At 41.0% G+C, this 22,500-nt stretch overlaps 2 protein-coding genes across 2 annotated transcripts in view; one reads left to right on the top strand and one right to left on the bottom strand.

Moving 5' to 3' along the window:
• Positions 1 to 22,500, bottom strand: part of LOC138963928 (receptor-type tyrosine-protein phosphatase mu-like) — a 500,599-nt gene that overhangs the window by 393,173 nt on the left and 84,926 nt on the right. The window lies entirely within an intron of this gene.
• The window catches only part of LOC138963651 (uncharacterized), a 50,666-nt gene that overhangs the window by 9,420 nt on the left and 18,746 nt on the right, over positions 1 to 22,500 (top strand). Inside the window, exon 2 of the mRNA XM_070335497.1 lies at positions 11,660 to 11,731. Within this exon, the coding sequence (XP_070191598.1) occupies positions 11,660 to 11,731 (72 nt within the window). The remainder of the gene's footprint in view (positions 1 to 11,659; positions 11,732 to 22,500) is intronic.

Genomic DNA, 22,500 nt, shown 5'->3' with positions numbered 1-22,500 from the left:
GGCTTTGCATTCTATTGTGATAGTTTCATTCTTATGACCAACAATGTGGTATCCCTCTGCTACTGTCTTTGGAATTACTTCGAAGTCTTTTGAACAATATCTGAATACCCCGGCTTTATCGTCAAGCCGAAGAATGCGAAGCTTCACATTTTCAGTGGGGTGTAATGACAAAGCATGATCAATAGCGGTGATGAATTCTTCACATTTTTCAGAACAATACCAGCACATGAAGCAGGGCTGATTCGCATCCATGGTTTATGCAGTGGACAGGTGATTTCAGAGGCCGGACTCCATCTGCCATAGAAAATTAGAAATATCAGAGTGCGAGTACCATCCTAAAAAAAAGTGCGTGTCTCCATGAAACTATTGGGACTGTACACTATCCGGGTCAAACCACCTGTATAGTGGCCGGCAAAAGTATTGCACCACATAGCAAGAGAGGAAAGGTCTGACAATTTAGACACTTTTCAAACGGTCTTTTTAATACAATCAAGTATACTACAATCATGAATTTTTAACATAGTAAAGACGAAAGTCCCCTCTTTCTTGTGATACCAAATCTGTTAGCAAATGAAGAGTTCTTACTTATCTAATTAGGACCGTTAAAATGTGAGGTAATTTCCCGATTCGTTCAAAGCAATTTTAGTCATTTCCGTTCTTCCCATTTGGTGCGATACTTTTGCTGGCCACTGTACACCATTACATGGCATGATGTTTGTAGTACAATGTTCAGAAGCGATTTTTCAGCCTTTAAAGTAAACCTTTTCAACTTTCAATTACTTCCACGGCGCACAACCGATGACTACCGTGGCGCACAACCGGTCTGTACAAGGATTTTCCGTGGTGTGCAACCGTCAAACTGTTTAATGTCCTTGCATATCCGTAAAATATGAAGTAACTATGTAACATTAGCTAATAAAATTTAACCCAATGGTCAATGAATAATCATTGATTACATTTTAATTGTCTGTAGCTTTGTCCGAAAGCTTGATTTTTAGTGGTGAAGGTTGAAAGTCAAAATTTACAAAAATGCGCTTGAACAAGTGTAAATAATCACAGTTCAACATTCCCACGTAAATGCAATCAATGAAAAAAATCGATGATGTGATGCTACAACACCTAAGTTCAAAGTGTAAACAAAAGTTATGTGATAATCTACTAATTAAGAGAAGAGATTTGTAATTTTGTGGAGAAACTCACCTCGCTTGTCCTGATCCCGCGGCTTTTAGTCGATGCAACCGATCCCGCGGCTTTCAGTGGGTGCAACCGTTTATACGGCGTGGTATACTCATAGCATCGTCAGTCCACCGTTCAGGCAGTGAAATTGACAAGAAGAGCGGTTTAGTAGTTGCGCTGAGAAGGATAGCACGCTTTTCTATACCTCTCTTCGTTTTAACTTTCTGAGCGTGTTTTTAATCCAAACATATCATATCTATATGTTTTTGGAATCAGGAACCGACAAGGAATAAGATGAAAGTGTTTTTAAATTGATTTGGAAAATTTAATTTTGATAATAATTTTTATATATTTAATTTTCAGAGCTTGTTTTTAATTCAAATATAACATATTTATATGTTTTTGGAATTAACAAATGATGGAGAATAAGATAAACGTAAATTTGGATCGTTTTATAAATGTTTATTTTTTTTTACAATTTTCAGATGTTTAATGACCAAAGTCATCAATTAATTTTTAAGCCACCAAGCTGAAATGCAATACCGAAGTCCGGGCTTCGTCGAAGATTACTTGACCAAAATTTCAACCAATTTGGTTGAAAAATGAGGGCGTGACAGTGCCGCCTCAACTTTCACGAAAAGCCGGATATGACGTCATCAAAGACATTTATCGAAAAAAGGAGAAAAACGTTCGGGGATATCAATCCCAGGAACTCTCATGTAAAATTTCATAAAGATCGGCCCAGTAGTTTGGTCTGAATCGCTCTACACGCACGCACGCACGCACGCACGCACGCACGCACACACACACACACACACACACATACACCACGACCCTCGTTTCGATTCCCCCTCGATGTTAAAATATTTAGTCAAAACTTGACTAAATATAACAATGGAAGATGAAACAAGTCGCGTAAGGCGAAAATACAATATTTAGTCAAGTAGCTGCCATTTTTCAGCAAGACCGTATACTCGTAGCATCGTCAGTCCACCGCTCATGGCAAAGGCAGTGAAATTGACAAGAAGAGCGGGGTAGTAGTTGCGCTAAGAAGGATAGCACGCTTTTCTGTACCTCTCTTTGTTTTAACTTTCTGAGCGTGTTTTTAATCCAAACATATCATATCTATATGTTTTTGGAATCAGGAACCGACAAGGAATAAGATGAAAGTGTTTTTAAATTGATTTGGAACATTTAATTTTGATAATAATTTTTATATATTTAATTTTCAGAGCTTGTTTTTAATCCGAATATAACATATTTATATGTTTTTGGAATCAGCAAATGATGGAGAATAAGATAAACGTAAATTTGGATCGTTTTATAAATTTTTATTTTTTTTTACAATTTTCCGATTTTTAATGACCAAAGTCATTAATTAATTTTTAAGCCACCAAGCTGAAATGCAATACCGAACCTCGGGCTTCGTCGAAGAATACTTGACCAAAATTTGAACCAATTTGGTTGAAAAATGAGGGCGTGACAGTGCCGCCTCAACTTTCACGAAAAGCCGGATATGACGTCATCAAAGACATTTATCAAAAAAATGAAAAAAACGTTCGGGGATTTCATACCCAGGAACTCTCATGTCAAATTTCATAAAGATCGGTCCAGTAGTTTAGTCTGAATCGCTCTACACACACACACACACACACGCACGCACGCACATACACCACGACCCTCGTTTCGATTCCCCCTCGATGTTAAAATATTTAGTCAAAACTTGACTAAATATAAAAAGAAAGAAGATATGATTACGAAGTGATCAAAGATCACATTTCTTACTGAAAACTGCTCGTGCACAGGGTGTGGTACCTAGTAAGCGCCCACCCCCTACTTTGGGTCGGAATTGGTGCACAGGGGGGGTGGGCGCTTACAAGGTACTTTACGGTATATTTAAACTCTGTTTGACCGTTGCCAGATTTCATACAAAGTCCCATAGCATGCTTTCCTACATAACATTCCATTTGCTGTTCTTCTAACGTCTGTCTGCAGATGATAGTTTGCAGGAAAAGTGACTCATAGTTTGCAGAAATGGTGACTCCGGAGAATCTGTAGGTGCTAAGAGAACACGGATTATTTTAGAACAGAGTCAATGACTTATACATGTCTCAGGGAACCCAAAGTTTGCTGATTCAGCGCAAATCATTGGAAAGACTGATGGTGATAGAGTTACTGGGTGGTGGATCTTTCATTGCTTTTCCTAAAACTGGATTTTGCCTGGAATGTATTTCGTTGACGTTAAAGTGCCGTTCGCATGACAGACTTTCAAACTCAACCAACTTGCAAACTGTTGTTCTTGAGGCCAAGTCGGACATGTGATTCGTGTATGGTCCCAACAATTTCAGTTCGATTTAGGACAGATTTTGCTTGTTCCTGCTCACGGTAAATACTACTACGGTTGGCCTAGTGGTAAAGCGTCCGCCCTGTGATCGGGAGGTCGTGGGTTCGAACCCCGGCCGGGTCATACCTAAGACTTTAAAATTGGCAATCTAGTGGCTGCTCCGCCTGGCGTCTGGCATTATGGGGTTAGTGCTAGGACTGGTTGGTCCGGTGTCAGAATAATGTGACTGGGTGAGACACGAAGCCTGTGCTGCGACTTCTGTCTTGTGTGTGGCGCACGTTAAATGTCAAAGCAGCACCGCCCTGATATGGCCCTCCGTGGTCGGCTGGGCGTTAAGCAAACAAACAAACAAACGGTAAATACTCTCTTTGTGTTTCTCTCTCTGTCTTTGTCTCTCTGTCTCTGTCTCTGTATGTCTATTCATACGTATGATCTCTCTCTCTCTCTCTCTCTCTCTCTCTGTCTCTCTCTGTCTCTCTGTGTCTCTCTGTCTCTCTATCGCGGGGTGAGCTGTTTTCAGATTTCTGGTAAGACGTGCTTCTTGATCGTCCGGTGAAATGAGCTTGTTTAACTATTTCTAAACTACTAATTGCTGCAATTTTTGCAATACAAGATGCCTACGTGTCCTGCATTGCACCGTGCAAAAATTGGACAATTTCAACCAACATTGACTAAACTATTGATGAAAAAAGTTCGTCGTCGAAAACAGGGAAAATATTCTCCATTTTGCAAGTGGGACTACTACACGGACTTATCATACAGGCTCGTGCTGACCACGTTCTGTATTCTCGTGTTTTTGACCATCGCTCAGTGCACTGTGCTGTGTTTCAAACACTCGGACTCTATCACGACCACTGTCCACTTCTACGCTGGAGGGTGCGTCAGTCAGAGCTTGTTTTGTGACAGTTTTTCTTCCATCGGCGCGGTGTTAACAAGTGACAGGTATTCTGCGATGGACATGCTACAGTGGAAACACCCGTCTGCTAGACAAGCTGGCAATGCGTGTCACTCACGGTATGTAAACATTTCGACTGCCATGTTTCTAATGTTGTGCGGCGACATCGAACTCAACCCAGGGCCACTGCCAGAAATGGAGGAGCTTATCAACGGGCTGGAAAATAGACTGGAAATGAATCTGGGCAACAAAATTGATTCCTTCAGTGCAAAGGTAGATCGGATGTCATGTCAATTAAATAACATATCACAGAAACTGAAAGAGGGTGAACAAGCCATGGATGATATGAAAAAACGCACTGCTGCACTGGAAAACAAGATGTATCAACTTGACGAAGAAATAGAGAAACAACGTATCCATTCTAGGCGTAACCATGTTATTTTTTACGGTGTCACTGAGACGTCTGGTGAAACAGGACAGGATTGTGCCAGAGCAGTGCTATACACCATTAACCTACACGATGACACGGGCAAGGAGTGGCAGCTAGACGACCTTGACCGAGCTTACCGCCTCGGACAGCATAGCGAACAGCGCTCTCGCCCTATCCTGGTGAAGCTGCACAACGCTAACGACAAGCGTGCACTGATCGCCAACCGCAGCACTAGACAGAGCCTGAGGTCAGCTGACGTCTCCATGAACGACGATCTGACACCGAGACAGCGAACCACGCTCAAGGAGCTCCGAGACCAGGGCTTCACGGCCTACTACAGGGGAACGAGGCTGCACAAGAGACCCAGGGAGCACCGAGGTGAGCAGCAGGAACGACAAGCCAGAGACAGCAGTCCCAACACGGAGGCTACCACCTCGTCCCATGACTTCCCATCGCTGCCCTGTCGGCCGCCCCAGTCCCCTGCTGCCCCCATCACCACATCCAGCGTAGACGCCCTTACCTCCCCCCAGCGAGGCGTAGACAACAGGGTCAACCGACAGACCCCGATATACGCGGGCAGGGGGCGGGGTAGAGGCTCACCGACCACCGACATCTCCAGTGACGACAGTAGCGGGTGCGGTGGGGGTCGGGGCGGCGGACGGAGGGCTCAGCTGGACGGCGGAGCAAGCAGTCAACCCGGCGGTGCTGGGTACACGGCCACAGCCGATCACCCGGGCGTGAAGACACGCAGCAGGCTCCAGACGGGTTCCACCGCTGGCACTGCCCGGGGGGCAGGCCATGGCGCCACAGGCCAACGCCAAGGACGTATCGACACGATGCTTGGTGGCAGTAAAATCAGTGACTGACGGCACGGGCACGTCACATCGGCAGTAGAAGGTGGTAAGGGCACGTTAGAATTTCTCACTTGGAACGTCGATGGCTTGGCTTCTAAGCTACCTGATCCTGATTTTCTGGGCTATATCCTGAAGTTCGATATTGTCTGTCTTGTAGAGACATTTTTGGATAAAGCATTCGACCTATCACGGCACTTTAGTGATTTTCAAATCTTCCAGAAATCGGCTAGGAAGCTAACGAGTCATGGTAGGAGGTCAGGGGGCGTCGTTGTTCTCGTAAAGAAAGATATAAGTAAGTTAGTCTATCATGTTGAGACTGAATATGATCATATCTTATGCTTAAAACTTTCCAAAACATTGCTTAATACAGAGGGAGACATTATTTTCATGGCAGCCTATGTCCCTCCAACCACGTCGCCATATTATAACACGAAACAGACTAAATGCCATATCGATGAGTTAGAGTGTTGTCTCCTTGACATGTTTGAAAAACATGGAGATTTGCAGGTCATTCTTTGTGGAGACTTAAACGCAAGAACAGGCCAGTATCAATCTAACGTGTGCCCTGTCGATGAAATGGATAGCGCCGATAAGCGATGTGATCCCTACGTTTGCACCAGGTCATCAGAGGACAAGGTGGCTAACCAATTTGGTTGGGAGCTACTTTCCCTTTGTACATCTTTTAGTATACATATTTTAAACGGTAACTGCACTCCTGATTTATCAGAACACTTTACATATGTTTCTGTACATGGAAATAGCGTCATTGATTACTTTGTTGTCTCTGATGAATTATCGTCACGTTCTAAACGTCTAGCCGTAGATGAGAGAGTTGAGTCATCGCATATGCCCCTCTGGTTTACGTTTAGCGTCGATTGTGCCCATGTCCGTCCTCCCATCAGTGAAGCAACACATCTACCTACAAAAAGACTCATATGGGACAGAGAAAAAGAGCAAGAGGTCAAAACTTTGATCCAGTCTGAAAGCTTTGTAAACAAACTGGCCGCTGCTACAGCTATGATCAAAGAGGACGCAGAGGGGTCAGTGGAGTTGTTTACGTGTGCTTTGAAAGACGCTGCTAAACCAATGGAAAGGGTGTTTAAAAATGACTCACCTTTAATCTCCGAAAACAACAAGTGGTTCGATTCTGAATGCCGAAAATTAAAAAGACAAACACGCAAGGCATTTCGGATGTACAAAAAGGAAAAGACAGGACAAGAGAAAGACAGGTTAAAGATGTTATACCTAACGGAGAGAAAGTCATACTCCAAAGTGCTCAAACAGAAAAAAGACAGTCATAAACAAAATAGAGTGAATAGCCTGCTGTTGAATATTTCTGACTCTCATGCATTTTGGAAGGAGATAAAGAAATTCAGGAGGAAACGTAAACCCGCAGGAACTATTGACAATCAGGCATGGTATGATCATTTTAAGAAAGTACTTAACGAGGATGATGATAGAAGGCATGTTCAAGAACATGACCATACTGACACTGAAGAAGAAAACGAACTTGACTGCGACATTCTCAACAGTGATATTACCGAAGAAGAAGTGAGGACTGCTTTAAGTGGCTTAAAAAAAAGGGAAAGCAGCGGGACCAGATGGCGTTTTAAATGATCTCTTAAAAACCACAGGTGACACAATCGTCCCCTATCTTTTGACGTTGTTTAACGACCTTTTTAGGACTGGTGACTACCCTTCAGATTGGGCAAAGGCTATCATTCAACCAATATTTAAGAAAGGTGATGATGAGAACCCTGACAATTATAGAGGCGTCTCTTTGTTAAGTTGTGTGAGCAAGTTGTATACCAGTATTATGAATGCCCGTTTGACAGCGTGGGCTGAGGAAAACAACATTCTCTCTGAGTCACAGGCGGGTTTTAGAAAAAATTACTCCACAATTGACCACATGTTCACTCTTTATGCACCAGTTACCAAGCAGCTTCAACTAAAAAAGAAGTTATATGTTGCTTTTGTGGACTTTCAAAAGGCGTTTGACACCGTTAAAAGGGATGTTTTGTGGAATGTTTTATTAAAGATTGGTGTAAAAGGAAGAATGTTTAACATGCTTAGGTCAATGTACTCATCTGTTCTCTCTTGCGTCCGATGTAACTCTGGCAATACTGATTATTTTGAATGCCTACAAGGCCTGAAGCAGGGCTGTCTAGCGAGCCCAACGCTTTTTTCGTTTCTTATAAACGAACTTGCCTCGGAAATAATATGTAAGGGCAGACACGGAATTCAAATGCTTCCCGGCGAGATCGAACTGTTTCTTTTGATGTTCGCTGACGACATTGCACTGCTATCATCGTCCATAGTGGGTTTGCAAAACCAACTGAACATCTTACATAACGTTTCAAAGCGTCTTGGGTTAAGGCTAAACATGAATAAAACCAATGTCGTTGTTTTTCGAAACGGTGGTCATTTAGCCAAAAGTGAGAAATGGTTCTACGGAAACGCGCAAGTATCAAGTGCTAGCTCTTACAAGTATCTCGGTCTGACATTCACAACCCAAGCCCGTTTGAATCTCTCTTTCAATGACGCAATCACCAGAGCCAAACAAGGTGTCATTGAAATTTTTAAAGTCTTATGGAATATAGGATGCCACGACATGGACATATTTTTCAAATTATTTGATGCGCAAATTGCTCCCATCTTGCTCTATGGCTCAGAACTATGGGGATGTTTTGACTGTTCACAGATTGAAAAGGTTCACATGTATGCCTGTAAAAGATTACTCGGGATCTCGTCAAACAGTCCAAACCAGATGGTGTATGGGGAACTTGGAAGATGCACTTTGTCAATCCTAGCAAATATCCGAAGCGTAAAGTACTGGTTGAGACTTAACTGTATGCCGGATTCGAGATATGCAAAGATGTCATACATCATGTTAAAAAACGCAGTTGAAAGGGGAAAACAGAATTGGGTCTCACAAGTTAAATGCCTCCTTTGCATGAATGGATTTGGAGATGTGTGGTTGAACGGGTCTGTAGGTAGGGAATGTGCGTTTATTAGAACATTTCAGCAACGTCTGCAAGACTGCTTTGAGCAAAACTGGCACTGTAAACTTGATACAAGTGTGAGATTTGATGTATACAGGATGTTTAAAGGAGAACTTGAAAAAGAAAAGTATCTGGGTGTCATTGAAAACCAGTACATACGCAAAATGTACACAAAGTTCAGACTGGGCATTACACCATTGAAGGTAAATAAACTGCGCTATAATCCCGAGTGCGCTGAATCCAGAAATTGTACATTTTGTAAATCAACTGAAGAAAATGAAAACCACTTCCTGTTTAAATGCCCAGCTTACAATGCAATCCGTCAAAAGTACATTGGTGCTTGTTTTGACCTTGACCAGTTCTCCAACTCATCGTTGTGTATTTTACAGACTGACAACAAATTACGACTGATTGCATTGTCAAATTATGTGTTCTACGCGTTTAGACAAAGAGAAAATCAATTGTGAAATAGACCGGTATGATCGTACAACCCAAAATCCTTGTCTTCATCTTACTGTATTTTTTCTTCTTCTCTGTTTTTACTTCTTGTGCTAGGTGTTGATTTTAAGTTGCCTTGCTTCCGGACGGCCAAGTCCACTTTGTTCACATGCTAACTATTTCTCCCCCTTGTACATACACATTGTGTTTGATGCAATAAAAATTCGCCTTCGCCTTCGCCTTCGCCTTCTCTCTCTCTCTCTCTCTCTCTCTCTCTCTCTCTCTCTCTCTCTCTCTCTCTCTCTCTCTCTCTCTCTCTCTCTCTCTCTCTCTCTCTCTCTCTCTCTCTCTCTCTCTCTCTCTCTCTCTCTCTCTCTCTCTCTCTCTCTCTCTCTCTCTCTCTCTCTCTCTCTCTCTCTCTCTCTCTCTCTCTCTCTCTCTCTCTCTCTCTCTCTCTCTCTCTCTCTCTCTCTCTCTCTCTCTCTCTCTCTCTCTCTCTCTCTCTCTCTCTCTCTCTCTCTCTCTCTCTCTCTCTCTCTCTCTCTCTCTCTCTCTCTCTCTCTCTCTCTCTCTCTCTCTCTCTCTCTCTCTCTCTCTCTCTCTCTCTCTCTCTCTCTCTCTCTCTCTCTCTCTCTCTCTCTCTCTCTCTCTCTCTCTCTCTCTCTCTCTCTCTCTCTCTCTCTCTCTCTCTCTCTCTCTCTCTCTCTCTCTCTCTCTCTCTCTCTCTCTCTCTCTCTCTCTCTCTCTCTCTCTCTCTCTCTCTCTCTCTCTCTCTCTCTCTCTCTCTCTCTCTCTCTCTCTCTCTCTCTCTCTCTCTCTCTCTCTCTCTCTCTCTCTCTCTCTCTCTCTCTCTCTCTCTCTCTCTCTCTCTCTCTCTCTCTCTCTCTCTCTCTCTCTCTCTCTCTCTCTCTCTCTCTCTCTCTCTCTCTCTCTCTCTCTCTCTCTCTCTCTCTCTCTCTCTCTCTCTCTCTCTCTCTCTCTCTCTCTCTCTCTCTCTCTCTCTCTCTCTCTCTCTCTCTCTCTCTCTCTCTCTCTACAGGGGCGGGGACGAAGCTCAGTTGGTAGCGCGCTGGCTTTGTAGCCAGTTGGTCACTATCAGCGTGGGTTTGATCCCCACGTTCGGCGAGAGATTTATTTCTCGGAGTCAACTTTGTGCAGACTCTCTTCGGTGTCCGAACACCCCCGTGTGCACACATGCGCACGAAAAAGATCCCACGTTCACAGCGAAAGTCTCGGGGCTTTGAAAACACGAAGACACGCATGCATCATCTCTCGTCTCTGATTATCATGATCGTATTTCGATACTTTGACGAGACAAACCCAATGCTGGTGTGTCGAAGAAGACAGCCACAGCGGGCTTGTTCGAATCAAAGTATCACACCATATCTTCAGCGTATTACCAATACCTGTCCCAGTATAGACCAGTTGGTCTAAGAGGACGTTAAACCCTAATAGTCAGTCAGTCTCTCTCTCTCTCTCTCTATCTCCCTCTCTCTCTCTCTCTGTGTGTCTCTCTCTCTCTCTCTCTCTCTCTCTCTCTCTCTCTCTCTCTCTCTCTCTTTGTCTCTCTCCATGTCTCTCTTTCTTTCTCTATCTCCCCCTCTCTCTCTCTCCCTCTCTCTCTAGCTCTCCCTCTCTGTTTCTCTCTGTCTCTGTCTCTGTCTGTCTTTTAATACGTATTCTCATGGGCGAGGGCTGGATGTAAAAAAGCACGTGTTTGATTGTGCCATTACCCTCGTATATAAAGATTTGGTCTTGTCTTGTCTTGGAACTCTCTCTCTCTCTCTCTCTCTCTCTCTCTCTCTCTCTCTCTCTCTCTCTCTCTCTCTCTCTCTCTCTCTCTCTCTCTCTCTCTCTCTCTCTCTCTTTATCTCTCTCCGTCTCTGTTTCTCTCTGTCTCTCTCTCTGTCTCTGTCTCTGTCTCTCTGTTGATTGTGCCATTACCCTCGTATATAAAGATTTGGTCTTGTCTTGTCTTGAAACTCTCTTCCGATCTTCCTCCGGCAAACTACCAGCACAAATGTTTTTGAGAGCAGATTTAAATCTTATCTCATGAAGTCAACAAAAAATGTATTTGTCAATTGAAGGGGCGTTAAAAACAACAACCAATTAGGTTAGCGGTGCCTTTAAACAATGTATTACTTGTTTGATTGAATTTTGAATGCAATGTATGTCGATGAGTATATAGAGATTACACAATGTTCTATTTATAACTCACGTTGGGAATCCCGAGAGACTTTCTTTGTTTAGTGGGCCACTTACGGGGGTCGAGGCTTGCCCCACTAAACAAAGAAAGTCGCGAGGGATTCCCAACGTGAGTTACAATAGAACATTGTGTAATTTCTTTACTACACTTTAATGGGGTAAGACTTGTGTTGTTATGTTTTTAAACACATCACGGAATCGTACCTGCGACCTTTCGACAAGTCCAGTGCTCTACCAACTGAGCTACCGGGCCCCCTTCAGCAAGTGAACAACATTAATGACTGAAACATAGATATTTTCCTTTTTTATCAACAGGTCAGCCGTGTTCCTGCACAGGAGGATGTGACAGTAGCAACATTGTCTTCCCTGGTTCTGATGGCAGGATAGGTATGGAATCGCCCTTTTCCTTATATCAGAAGCATTCAATTCATCTTTAAGGTAAACACGACTGGTAGAACCTTTAACATACTCATTTGGGTCTCACGCGCTATCTCGTGAAAGACAGAGACATATATTACATACATGTATGTTTTTCTGTTATAAGTCTGCACAGGTGTTTATGTTCTTATTAGTAAGTATCCCCCTTCATTGCCTGTGTAGACGCCCGTAACTGCGTGTTTCCTTTTATATAATAAACCGGCCAATGGGCGTCGTCGTCTCGAACGAAATCTTAAAAATCTCCAAACCCGTTTGGAATTCTGGGTAGGGAGATCCTTTCATAAACCGACGTCAGTGCCTTTTCGGCGATTGGTCAATGCATTTTGGAGCTGGACTGTTAACATAATGTCGGTCACACTTGAAATGCATGCTACTTGAGTTTGCTTTCGAAACTGATATGAAGTGTACGGGGGCATAGGGTCAGTTATCAACTTAACATACCTCGAACAGTGAGATCGACAGAACGTACAGTACACAAATACCAGGGCCGGACCCAGGGGGGGTTCCAGGGGTTCCGGAACCCCACCCCTGGAAAAAGCATGTACCTTGCTTTGACTTTTACTAGTTTTAGCACCAAAACAATGCTGCTCTTAACCCTCAAAACAAGGCCCAGAATGCACCAGATTGCACAGATTTTAACCGTTTTTCAAAAATTGTCCGGGGAAGCATGCCCCCAGACCCCCCTAGTTCGCGCGCCTGCTTTGCAGGCGCGCGCTTGTAGCTTCGCCACTTCGCTGATTTGCCCCCCCCCAAAAAAGGAGGAACCCCCCCCCCCTCCCCCTTACAACTCATTTGGTCCAGCCCTGAATACCAACGGAGAACTTAGGATACTGACGATTCGATACTGATACACATGCTCGAGACCTCACGTGTAATATTCGAAGTCAACATTTCTCTGTTCATCCCCGGGTTAGCTCGTTACTTTGGCGGTCACGGGTTCGATTCCATTAGCAGTCAAGAACAAATTTAGAACTTTTTTTTTAATGTTTGAACTTTTTCTTTATCCCAGCGAAGCTGGAGGTATCCCGTGAACGCTATTCACGACTTTCCGACCTTGACATTGTAGTGGGGGTCAAGTGGGCGTCGGCATCATTGTCCAATCAGAAATAGGGATGCGCTTCCGCTTCCTGTCCCGCCCAGTCTGCGCAAAAGAAATGGCGCAAAACTGTTTGCGCGGAAAAAGGTGATGAAAAAAAAGAACACAACCTGGTTTGATAACCAAATGATTGCGACCTTGCATTCTAGCATCATTTAATGTGGAACAACGACACATCTGATAAACAAATAGCCAGTTTGTTACCAACATGAGAAACTAGGGTTTAGAATCGAAGCGGTAAACCCGGACGCTGTTTGTACACGTAAATCCGGAAAAGCTATCGAAGTAGGTGACATGTCGTTTCACTCCGAATGTGCCAGCACCGGCCCTCTACCCGCCAAACCCCCATTGACTAGGCAGGGAAAGTGGTTCGACCTTGCATGACTGCAGGGCAAGTTCGATTTTGCTAGCTAAAATTGCTGCTAGTGCTGCCTTGTCTAGATCTGAAACTTTTTCAATTGGATTTTTTTTTCTCTATAATACTGGAATAAGTGGGTGCTTTTCTAGATCTAAGCATCGACCGATAGATAAAGATGTTCCTTGCATTGCATTCTCCTAAATCTGTTATTCTAACCAGTTTGTTTAAGAATATAATTGTTCGTTTTTTGTTTGTTTTTAGTTGATAAGCTTACAAGATTTTTTTATTTTTTAAGTAAGTGGTTTCACACGTATAACATGAGACCCACATGCACTAGACAATGGAAGTTGAGGTACTAGCTCGTTTAATACAACAAATGCCAGTATTATATTTCAGACTCCTTTTGGAGGAATGTGTGGGGTTTGGGTGTTGAACTTGAAGTGGTAGATTGTTTGCACAGGTATGAATGTTCGTACGTTCGAACGTGCACACATGTATGCAGGCATTTGTTTGTCAAGCAGGAACATGCAACATTTTGTTGACCGTATGTGAGTGCGTGTGTAATAAAACCAACGACAAACAATACAAAAAGCTCCAGCTCTGCTTCTTCACCAGTCACAGACGCATTGCGTTGTTCAGCTTTCCAGAAATATATTAACTCAGTCAGAACCCGCTTCATGAATATTTTATTTCAGGAAAAAGTCAATCGAATCTACACAAAAAAAGGTTATTGCGTTGTTCTGTCTTTGAGACTGTATCACATGTATGATATTGAGCTACTAGAAGAAACATGTCTGTGGCATAGTTTGACCCAACAGATAGAGAAGTCAACAGAGGTATTCTGCCATCAGCAGCTTTATTGCTGTTTTGAATTTGATCTTGCATAATTTTATTACATAATTTTGCAACACACAAAGAAATCGTAATTGAATATTTTACGCAAAATTGAATAATTCGCAACCATTTTTTTTTTTTTTTTTTTCCTTCCTTTTTCCTTTTTTTTTTTTTTCTTTTTTTTTTTTCTTTTTGTTTCTTCTCTTCTTGTTTTTTTTTTCTTTCTTTTTATTTTTTTCTTCTCTTTTCTCTTTCTTTTTTCTCTTTCTGAACCTCAGTTACAATATGACTCGCTACGAGTATGATACTGTGAGCGAAGCTGAACAGTTTAAACGTAAACAGAATGGGTTATAAATAATAATAATATCATTCTTTCGTTTAACATGGACAATCTTCGAAAATGTACAATATTTTCAATCAATTATAATTTAGCTATAATTCTCTCCGTCAACTGGCATTTGCACACTTTCTCTCTTTCTCTATCCTCTCTCCCCATCCTCTCTCTCCCTCCCCTCCCCTCTCTCCCTCTCTCTATCTTTAATCGTCCTCTCTCTCTCTCTCCCCCTCTCCCCTTCTCTGTCTCTCTCACCCTCCCTGCCACTCTCTCTCTCTCTCTCTCACTGATACTGTGAGCGATGCTGAACAGTTTAAATATAAACCCTACCACTCTCTCTCTCTCTCTCTCTCTCTGATACTGTGAGCGATGCTGAACAGTTTAAACATAAACAGATAGGGTTATAAATAGCAATAATATCATTCTTTCGTTTAACATGGACAATCTTCGAAAATCTCTCTTTCTCGCTCACTCTCTCCCACCCCTCCCTCCGCTCTTTCTCTACCTCTCTCTCTCTCGCACCCTCCCCTTTCCCCCTCTCTCTCTCTCTTCCTCTCTCAATCTCTCTCTCTCTCTCTCCCTCTCTCTCTCTCTCTCTCTCTCTCTCTCTCCCTCCCTCACTCTCCCTCCCTCACTCTCTCTCTCTCTCTATTACCATGGTTGTGTTTAAATGAATTAATAATAATGATATATTTTGCTGTTCGTCATAATTGTTTTCATCATTGGTTCACCTTAGTTAATACATTGACATTTGCAACGAGTCATTTACAATAGCATGATAGTACTGGGTTTCTCAGTCAAAAAGCCGAATGGAGAGCTCTCTTTCAAATATACAATTTGGGTCAAAGCCTTCTCCGTATTTGTATATACTTATTGACATTTTTGCAACAAGCAGAATAAAGTTAATATTTCTTATAGTTTGGTCCTGTTGCTTGTACGGTTGGAAACCAAATAAAACGTCAGTTTCTTTTAATTTTATCTGTGAACCTGTTTTGATATAGATTTGCTTTTCTACGTTCTTCCAAAAAAGTGATATTCTTGGGCATTTAAAGAAAAAATGTTCAATGAAATCAATATCTCCACACAGACTACAGCGATTGTTTTCACGTTTTTTCATTTTGTGTAGTAAGATATTAGTGGGGTAGATATTATGCAATATCTTCCAGTGAAGTAGCCTTAGTCGCTCTTCCTTGGTGCAGTTGTTTGCTATCATCCAATGATTTCTTTCTATTTTATAGTTATATTTATTCATCCAAAAATGTATTGAGCAAGGAGTATTTGCTTTTTGTTTGGTAAGTAGTGATCTAAATTTTTTGGGAGTCCAGTTTTTAAGAGATTGAGGTTCTAGAGAGACAGTCGCTTCTTGAGTTTGGTTAATGTCAGCTCGCAATGATTGCGCAATGAGCGCGGTTCGCATTGCATTATAATCAAACAGCAGAGCAGGGTAGTCCCCGATTTTTTCTGCAATACGTGCGAGTGGTAATAATCCCTCGTCTGTCCATATATCTTGGACGTAATTTATGTATGCATTTGTCCATCTCTTGAAGAACAGAGGTCTGTTTCTGTACATTATCTCTTTGCTATTCCAGAGACAGGTATATTTGAATTCAGTATTGGACAGGTATATATTTCTGAATTCAAGCCATTTAATTAGACATGATTTCCAGAATTTAGATTTGACTTTTTCGAGTCCTAAAAATGTTTTTGGATTGGCAGTAGCATTGAGGCAGCAAAGGTTTGTTCCAACTTCATTAAAGATGTAGGTTGGTATTAATTTCCATTTGGCAGATGTGTCTATTTTTAACTGAGTTATCCATGTCATCATAAAGGAGGCTTGCATATCTATTATGTTTATCATATTACAACCTCCATTCTCCCCTACGTTGCACATTACACATCTTTTTACCTTTTCATAGGCTCGCGTATTTGTGTACTTCTTTTTCCATAAAAATCGAAATAAGATTGTATTTACTTTCTGTAGGATAGTGGCTGGAGCACTTAAAGCTTGCATTGGGTATACAAATTGTGAAATCAAGAAACTTTTTACAATACATAATTTGCCTGTGATACTAAGGTTTCTTTTAGACCATATGCTTATTATTCTTTCTATTTTTTCGATTCTTACCGACCAATTCTCATTTATGTCTGATGCAGTGACATCATTTTTAAAGAGAATTCCTAAAATCGATATTTTCGTGAAATCAGTGACAAGCTTCATTGCGTTTTCCAGATCTTGTTTTCCTTGTAATAGCATGCTAATTGTACATTGCTAATTTTATCATATCAATTGAGTTGTTAGTCTCTATCTGGGAGCGAGGTAATCGAAGTCCGTGTATGCTTGGATCGTTTCTAATCTTTATTGCAAGAATTTCCAGTCCGAGAATGAAGGCCATTGGCGAAAACGGGCAGCCTTGGCGAATTCCTGTCTCAATCGGGAATGGTTCGGAGATCCAGCCAAGGTAGTTAATACTACTTTCGGTCTCATTTGTGAGAACTTTAACCCAATGCGTAAAATTCTCGCCAAATCCGAATTTTCTGAAAGCCCATAGCATGAATTCCTTGGAGATAGAGTCAAATGCACGTGTATAATCTAGGGCCAATAAAATACCGGGTTTATTTTCATTATTCATATGTTCAATTAGGTCATCTATTAATCGGATAATATTACTAGCTTTTCTACCCTTAATGAATCCCACTTGATCCTCTGAGATCAAATCACTTATAACATTCGACATCCTAAGCGCAAGGCATTTTGCTAATAATTTATAGTCTGTATTTGTAAGGGAGATGGGTCTCCAGTTACACAAGTTATCTCTTGTGAGGTCTTTTCCTTTATGGATTAAGGTTATAATAGCTCTTTTTTGTGAGGGAGACATTTCTCCTACATGAAAGGATCTTTGAATCGAGCCTAATAGTAGCTCTCTTATTCTCGACCAAAAGAATTTAATAAAACTTGTAGTCACTCCGTCACATCCCGGTGCAGAACCATTTTTCATGCTTTTTAACGCTTTAAGAAGTTCTTGTTCAGTTACTGGGTTTTCTAACGCTTCAGTTTGTTCTCGTGTCAGTTGTGGGATATCAGCTTCTCCTAAAAAAGTATTAGCCTGTGCCTCTGAGAAATCATCGGTTTTCTTAAAAACGTTTTTGTAGAATTTAACTTGTTCTTGTAGGATATCGCTTTGGGCGGTTACTGTGTTACCTTCTGCAGTTTGCAGTTTATCCATGATCTTCATGTTGGCTCGCATTTTTTCAAGTCCAAGAAAATATCTTGTGTTCTTTTCTCCTTCAGCAATATATTTTTCCTTTGATCGCTTTTGGGCGCTTTTTGCCTCATTTAATTCGTGGAGTTCTAGATTTTGTTTAACCTGGCCTCTGTGAGTCATAAGGTGTACATCATAAGGGTTGGAAGCCAGTTTTTTGTCCGTTTCATTAAGCTCTTTCGTAAGCAGGGAGCGTTCGGAAATTAATTTTCTTTTCTTTACCATAAGCAATACAAAATTCTCTGATTTTAATTTTACATAGGTCCCATCTTATTTGCGGGTCCATATTATCGGTTTCGATAACATAGTTCTCAATTAAACTGTTCATTTTTATAACAAAATCAGGGTCATTAAGATGATTGTCGTTGAATTTCCAAAAGGAGGGTCCTCTTTCTACTGGGGAGATGCAGTACTTCAGTCGAATTAGTCGGTGATCGGTGTGTGCCATCGAGATATTTTCACACTCATAACATTTATTTAGAGCAAAGTCGGAGGCAAGCATATAATCTAATCTCCTTGCTATAAATGGAAATTTTGTTGACCATGTGAAATCTTTCTCTTCTGCGTGTGAAAGTCTCCATACATCATTTAAATTGGAATCAATTACCGTCTTATTAAATAGCTCAACGTCTTTAGCATTATGTTTTCTACCACTAATAATATCTAAATTATTATCCAGCACACAGTTGAAATCCCCGCAGATTATCTCGTTATTAGAGTTTTCTTTACAAATATAGACATCACGAAAAAAAGCAGCTTTTTCATCTTCAGCATTAGGACCATATACATTAACAATGTGCAAATTATTCTCCTCCAGATGAACTTCAATCGCAACAATGCGTTGAGTGCTTAGGGTGCAGTTCACTTCATATGGAAAATGTTTACGTACGAGAATCACTTGTCCTTTACTGTGGTTAGTAGCCGTACTGTAAAATATTTTCCCTCCCCATTCCAGTTCCCACTGGATAATGTCGTTGTGCGTTATATATATACGTTTCTTGCAAACAAATTATATCGTAGCGTTCCTTTGAAAATTTATAAAATAATGTTTTTCGTTTTATTCTATTTCTCAGACCACGGACATTTAATGAGCAAATATTTAGATTGGCCATTTTACTGTAAGTAGAATAATGAAGATACTATCTATCGGATTAATATCGCAGTCCATTAATCTCAGTCCGTAAGACAAAAGCAAGGTCGCAGGGAGGAGGACAGAGGGGAAAACACTGTCACTGGTTAACCCCATTCCGATTGGGCCCCCATAGTGTCAGTTGAAACGGCGACGGTGTCGATGCAGGTAGTGGCAGTATCTTCCTCGTCTCCACGTGACGATAAGGTGTCGCGTCGTTTTCCAGGACACGCAACAGGGGGGGGGAGAGGTTGGTGGTCTCTTTCTCGAAGGTGTGTATGACCGTGCCCGCCGACCAAACGGTAACTTGGTTTGGTGATTTGCACGAGGTGCGCGGGGCTCCCGGTACAAGGTCGAAGGGGAGACACTTTCGTGTTGAGGAGAATCCCTGGGTTGAGACGTTTCTTTTTCTTGTTGACCAATCGCATCAATCGCATCACTGCCCGAAGGTATCTCCTCATTGGTGGGTGTTTTCTCAGTGGTGGAGTCAATGTGGGTACACGAGGGGGATCCCCGTTTGTGACCTGCCTTGCCACAATCAAAGCACGTGACGTCACTGACACACGAGGAGGTTCCGTGACCCAGTTCCAAACACCGTCCACATTTGAGTTCACGGTTCACTCTCTGCTCAAAGTGGAATAAAGTATGAACAAATATTATTTTAAGAAAATATGAGTGTGAGGATGGACGTATTTTGAGTGAAGTAGCAGAAATTCTTTTTTAAGTTACATGCACACGTTCTGTTAATTACGTTCTTAGCAGGGAGATCCAGATTAATAATACTGCTGTGACAGGTTGTGGTTTCCATACACACTTTGAATACAGGAAAAAAAACAAAAAAACAAAAACACAGTTAAAAAAAAATGTGCACATAGGATTAAAATATTAAAGTGTACAGAATAAAAGCAACATATGTACAAAAACAAATCTCGTGGTTCTCTTGTCAAACCCACTGTAGTAAGCACAGAATAGGAGAGAAGATTTTGGAGAAGGTGGCTTAACCTACTGAAGTAAATGATCAAGAGGATTCTAAGCATCCAGTGCTAAAGCTCTCAAATCACAAGACAAACACACTTGTTGTGGCTATCCGAACTGTTGATTTAAAAAAAAACATACCCACAAATTGTAAACATCTATTACAAAATTATAGATATTGTATGGATCTGTCTTTGTAAAACATACTGTACAGAAAATTTTAAATAATCTGCACAAATCTCGTGGTTCTCTTGTCAAGTAGTAGGCACAGAAAAAAACACAAAAAACCCCTGTGTTTTGTCTTGTAAATTATACTTTACTAAATGTGTACAGTATTCTAAGAAAAGAAAAATTCTTCCTTTTTATCATATCAATTGCCTCCCTTGAATTTTATTTGTAAAATAATTCTGAGAAAAAAAGCGTTCTACTTAAAAGCAGTGCAATCAAGAAAATGGGTACAACCTGTGTGTATACCTTTATTCCTTATTCTTTTTATTTAATTGAGGATGTCACTACGCAGTTTTACTGATTTAAAAAAAAATTCGCTTCAAATTATTTCCCTTGAACAAACACTTCTTTTTACAATTAAATTTTGTTTACACGAAGAGGTAGTTTTAAGGGTATATACAAGAAAACAATATTGCAACCTTACATGTATTTACATTTGGACTAATTCCATTAAAAAAAAATTCAAACTATAAATGATAAATCAAAATAAAACAGATTTTGGGGCTGTGCACAAGCTAATAGGATTAAACACGAAAGTCGTACCGAAGAATCGTCAAATACTTTTGCTAACAGCTATACTTAAACATAAGAAAATATGATCTGCATCTCTTGTTATGAAGATGATGGCACTGGTCCACCGAAGTGCATGCCATATATGCTTTACTGTGCGCTCTCCCTCTCAATGGTCTTTCCCTGGCTGACTCGATTCTGAGGAGATAAAAGAAAACACATTCAGTACAAGCTGTAAAAAATAACAACAAAACTAGTATTACTTACAGTAGCTGCTGGTTTCTGAGTATTTGATTGAAGGCCCAATCCGACTTGTAAGAAGTGTGCCCGACTGTCGCAGATTTGGTCAGGTAATTGCATGGAGTAAAATCATGCCTCAATTTGGTAACATACAAACTGCAATATTCTAAGGCTGTGAGTGTGAGAATACATCGGCGCCACTTTTTAAAAACTTTCTTTTTGTGTGTGCGCATGTTTTAGTGCCAAAAATGAATAGGCCGAGTGCTCTCTCTGCAAAACTTGTGTGAAGCTTCAGAGCTCTATCAATGGTTTGAAAGAAAAAACATACTTTTCCATTTTTGACGTTCTTGTTCCCTTCCCTGTGAAATTTACTGTCCGCAGGTTACCGGATTTTGTTAATGTCCGTGAAAACCTCAACTATTCATTGCTGAGTGCCCAGTGATAGCTATCCTCCTCAACGACCTAGCACTGCTGAATCCTGATTCTTCCCATTGTTTGATTCTGTAATGAAATTGTGTAGTTGGTAGTTATGTGAGCTTCTTCTTGGGGGTGGGGGGGGGGGGGGGTTATTAAACCATCAGATCACAAAGTAAGACTTCATTGTAATGTGCAGATATTTGTTCAGGTGCCCACCATTTTCTATGTGAAAACATGTTGCTAACTAACATGAACCCAACCTTAAAACATGATGTAGGTGAGTAGCCCATCTAGAAAAAAGAACCTGTTCTAATTCGGAATTAGAATAGGTTCGTTTTTCTAGATGGGCTACTCACCTACATCACGTTTCATGGTTGGGTTCATGTTAGTTAGCAACATGTTTTCAAATTCTCATCAGGCAATCACGGCTGACACTAAACACAGAACAGGTGGGAAAGACATAATTAAATTTACTCACCTTCCTTGCATTGTGGGACTGGCCATATGAATCTGCTGAAGTAGTTCCTGCACATATTTAATCAAATATTCATCTTAATAACGTGTTAATATCGCTTGTTCTAGCAAATCAGACTTGACAGTTTTCTGAAGGCTCGTACAATTTAAGAGCTTGCCTGTCCCCAATCATTACAATAAGAAACAACATCTAGTATGCAAGTATTTTCAGGGTATGAAGGTTTTAATATAATGTCAGTTCTTCTGGGGTCATGGAGAAACACCTTACACAAAGTAGAACATACACAACAAATTTCTAACAATTGAAGTCACACCATAGTTTTACTCACAAACAAACAACAGCAATACAATAAACAGTCTACAAACGCCTACATGTTGTCTACACTAGGTATAAAGAAACAAAGAAGCACATGAAGACAGGCTTTGTCAAGTAGACCATTATAGCGAATGAGCAACAGCTGATGATCCAGACCACCAAATTGACATGATTTCCCCTTATTCAGTTTGTGATTGTAGTCATATTGACGATGCATGACTTCAATTTTTCTAAGTAAGTCTCTTGGTGGGTTTACGGATACATTCATTGTCACAATTACGACATGCTAATGTCTAACCTGGGTAAACTTCAATTCATGACTTTTTTTTAACTGGCATAGACATTATGAGCATACCAGAATTATTTTCCTGTTAGACTGTCTTCTTCTTTTTCTTCTTCTGCGTTCGATATTCATGGCTGTCATATCGTCAGGTCAGTGGCTGCCATAAAGTCTGCATAAACCAATTAAATAAATAATTAAGGAAAAAAAACACCCTTACATCATAATAAATCAGAACCATCAAAACCACCCCCCACCCATCCAATA

This window comes from Littorina saxatilis, linkage group LG4 (assembly GCF_037325665.1).
Source record: "Littorina saxatilis isolate snail1 linkage group LG4, US_GU_Lsax_2.0, whole genome shotgun sequence".
NCBI classification, from domain to species: domain Eukaryota; kingdom Metazoa; phylum Mollusca; class Gastropoda; order Littorinimorpha; family Littorinidae; genus Littorina; species Littorina saxatilis.
This window is presented reverse-complemented; position numbering and strand designations above follow the sequence as displayed.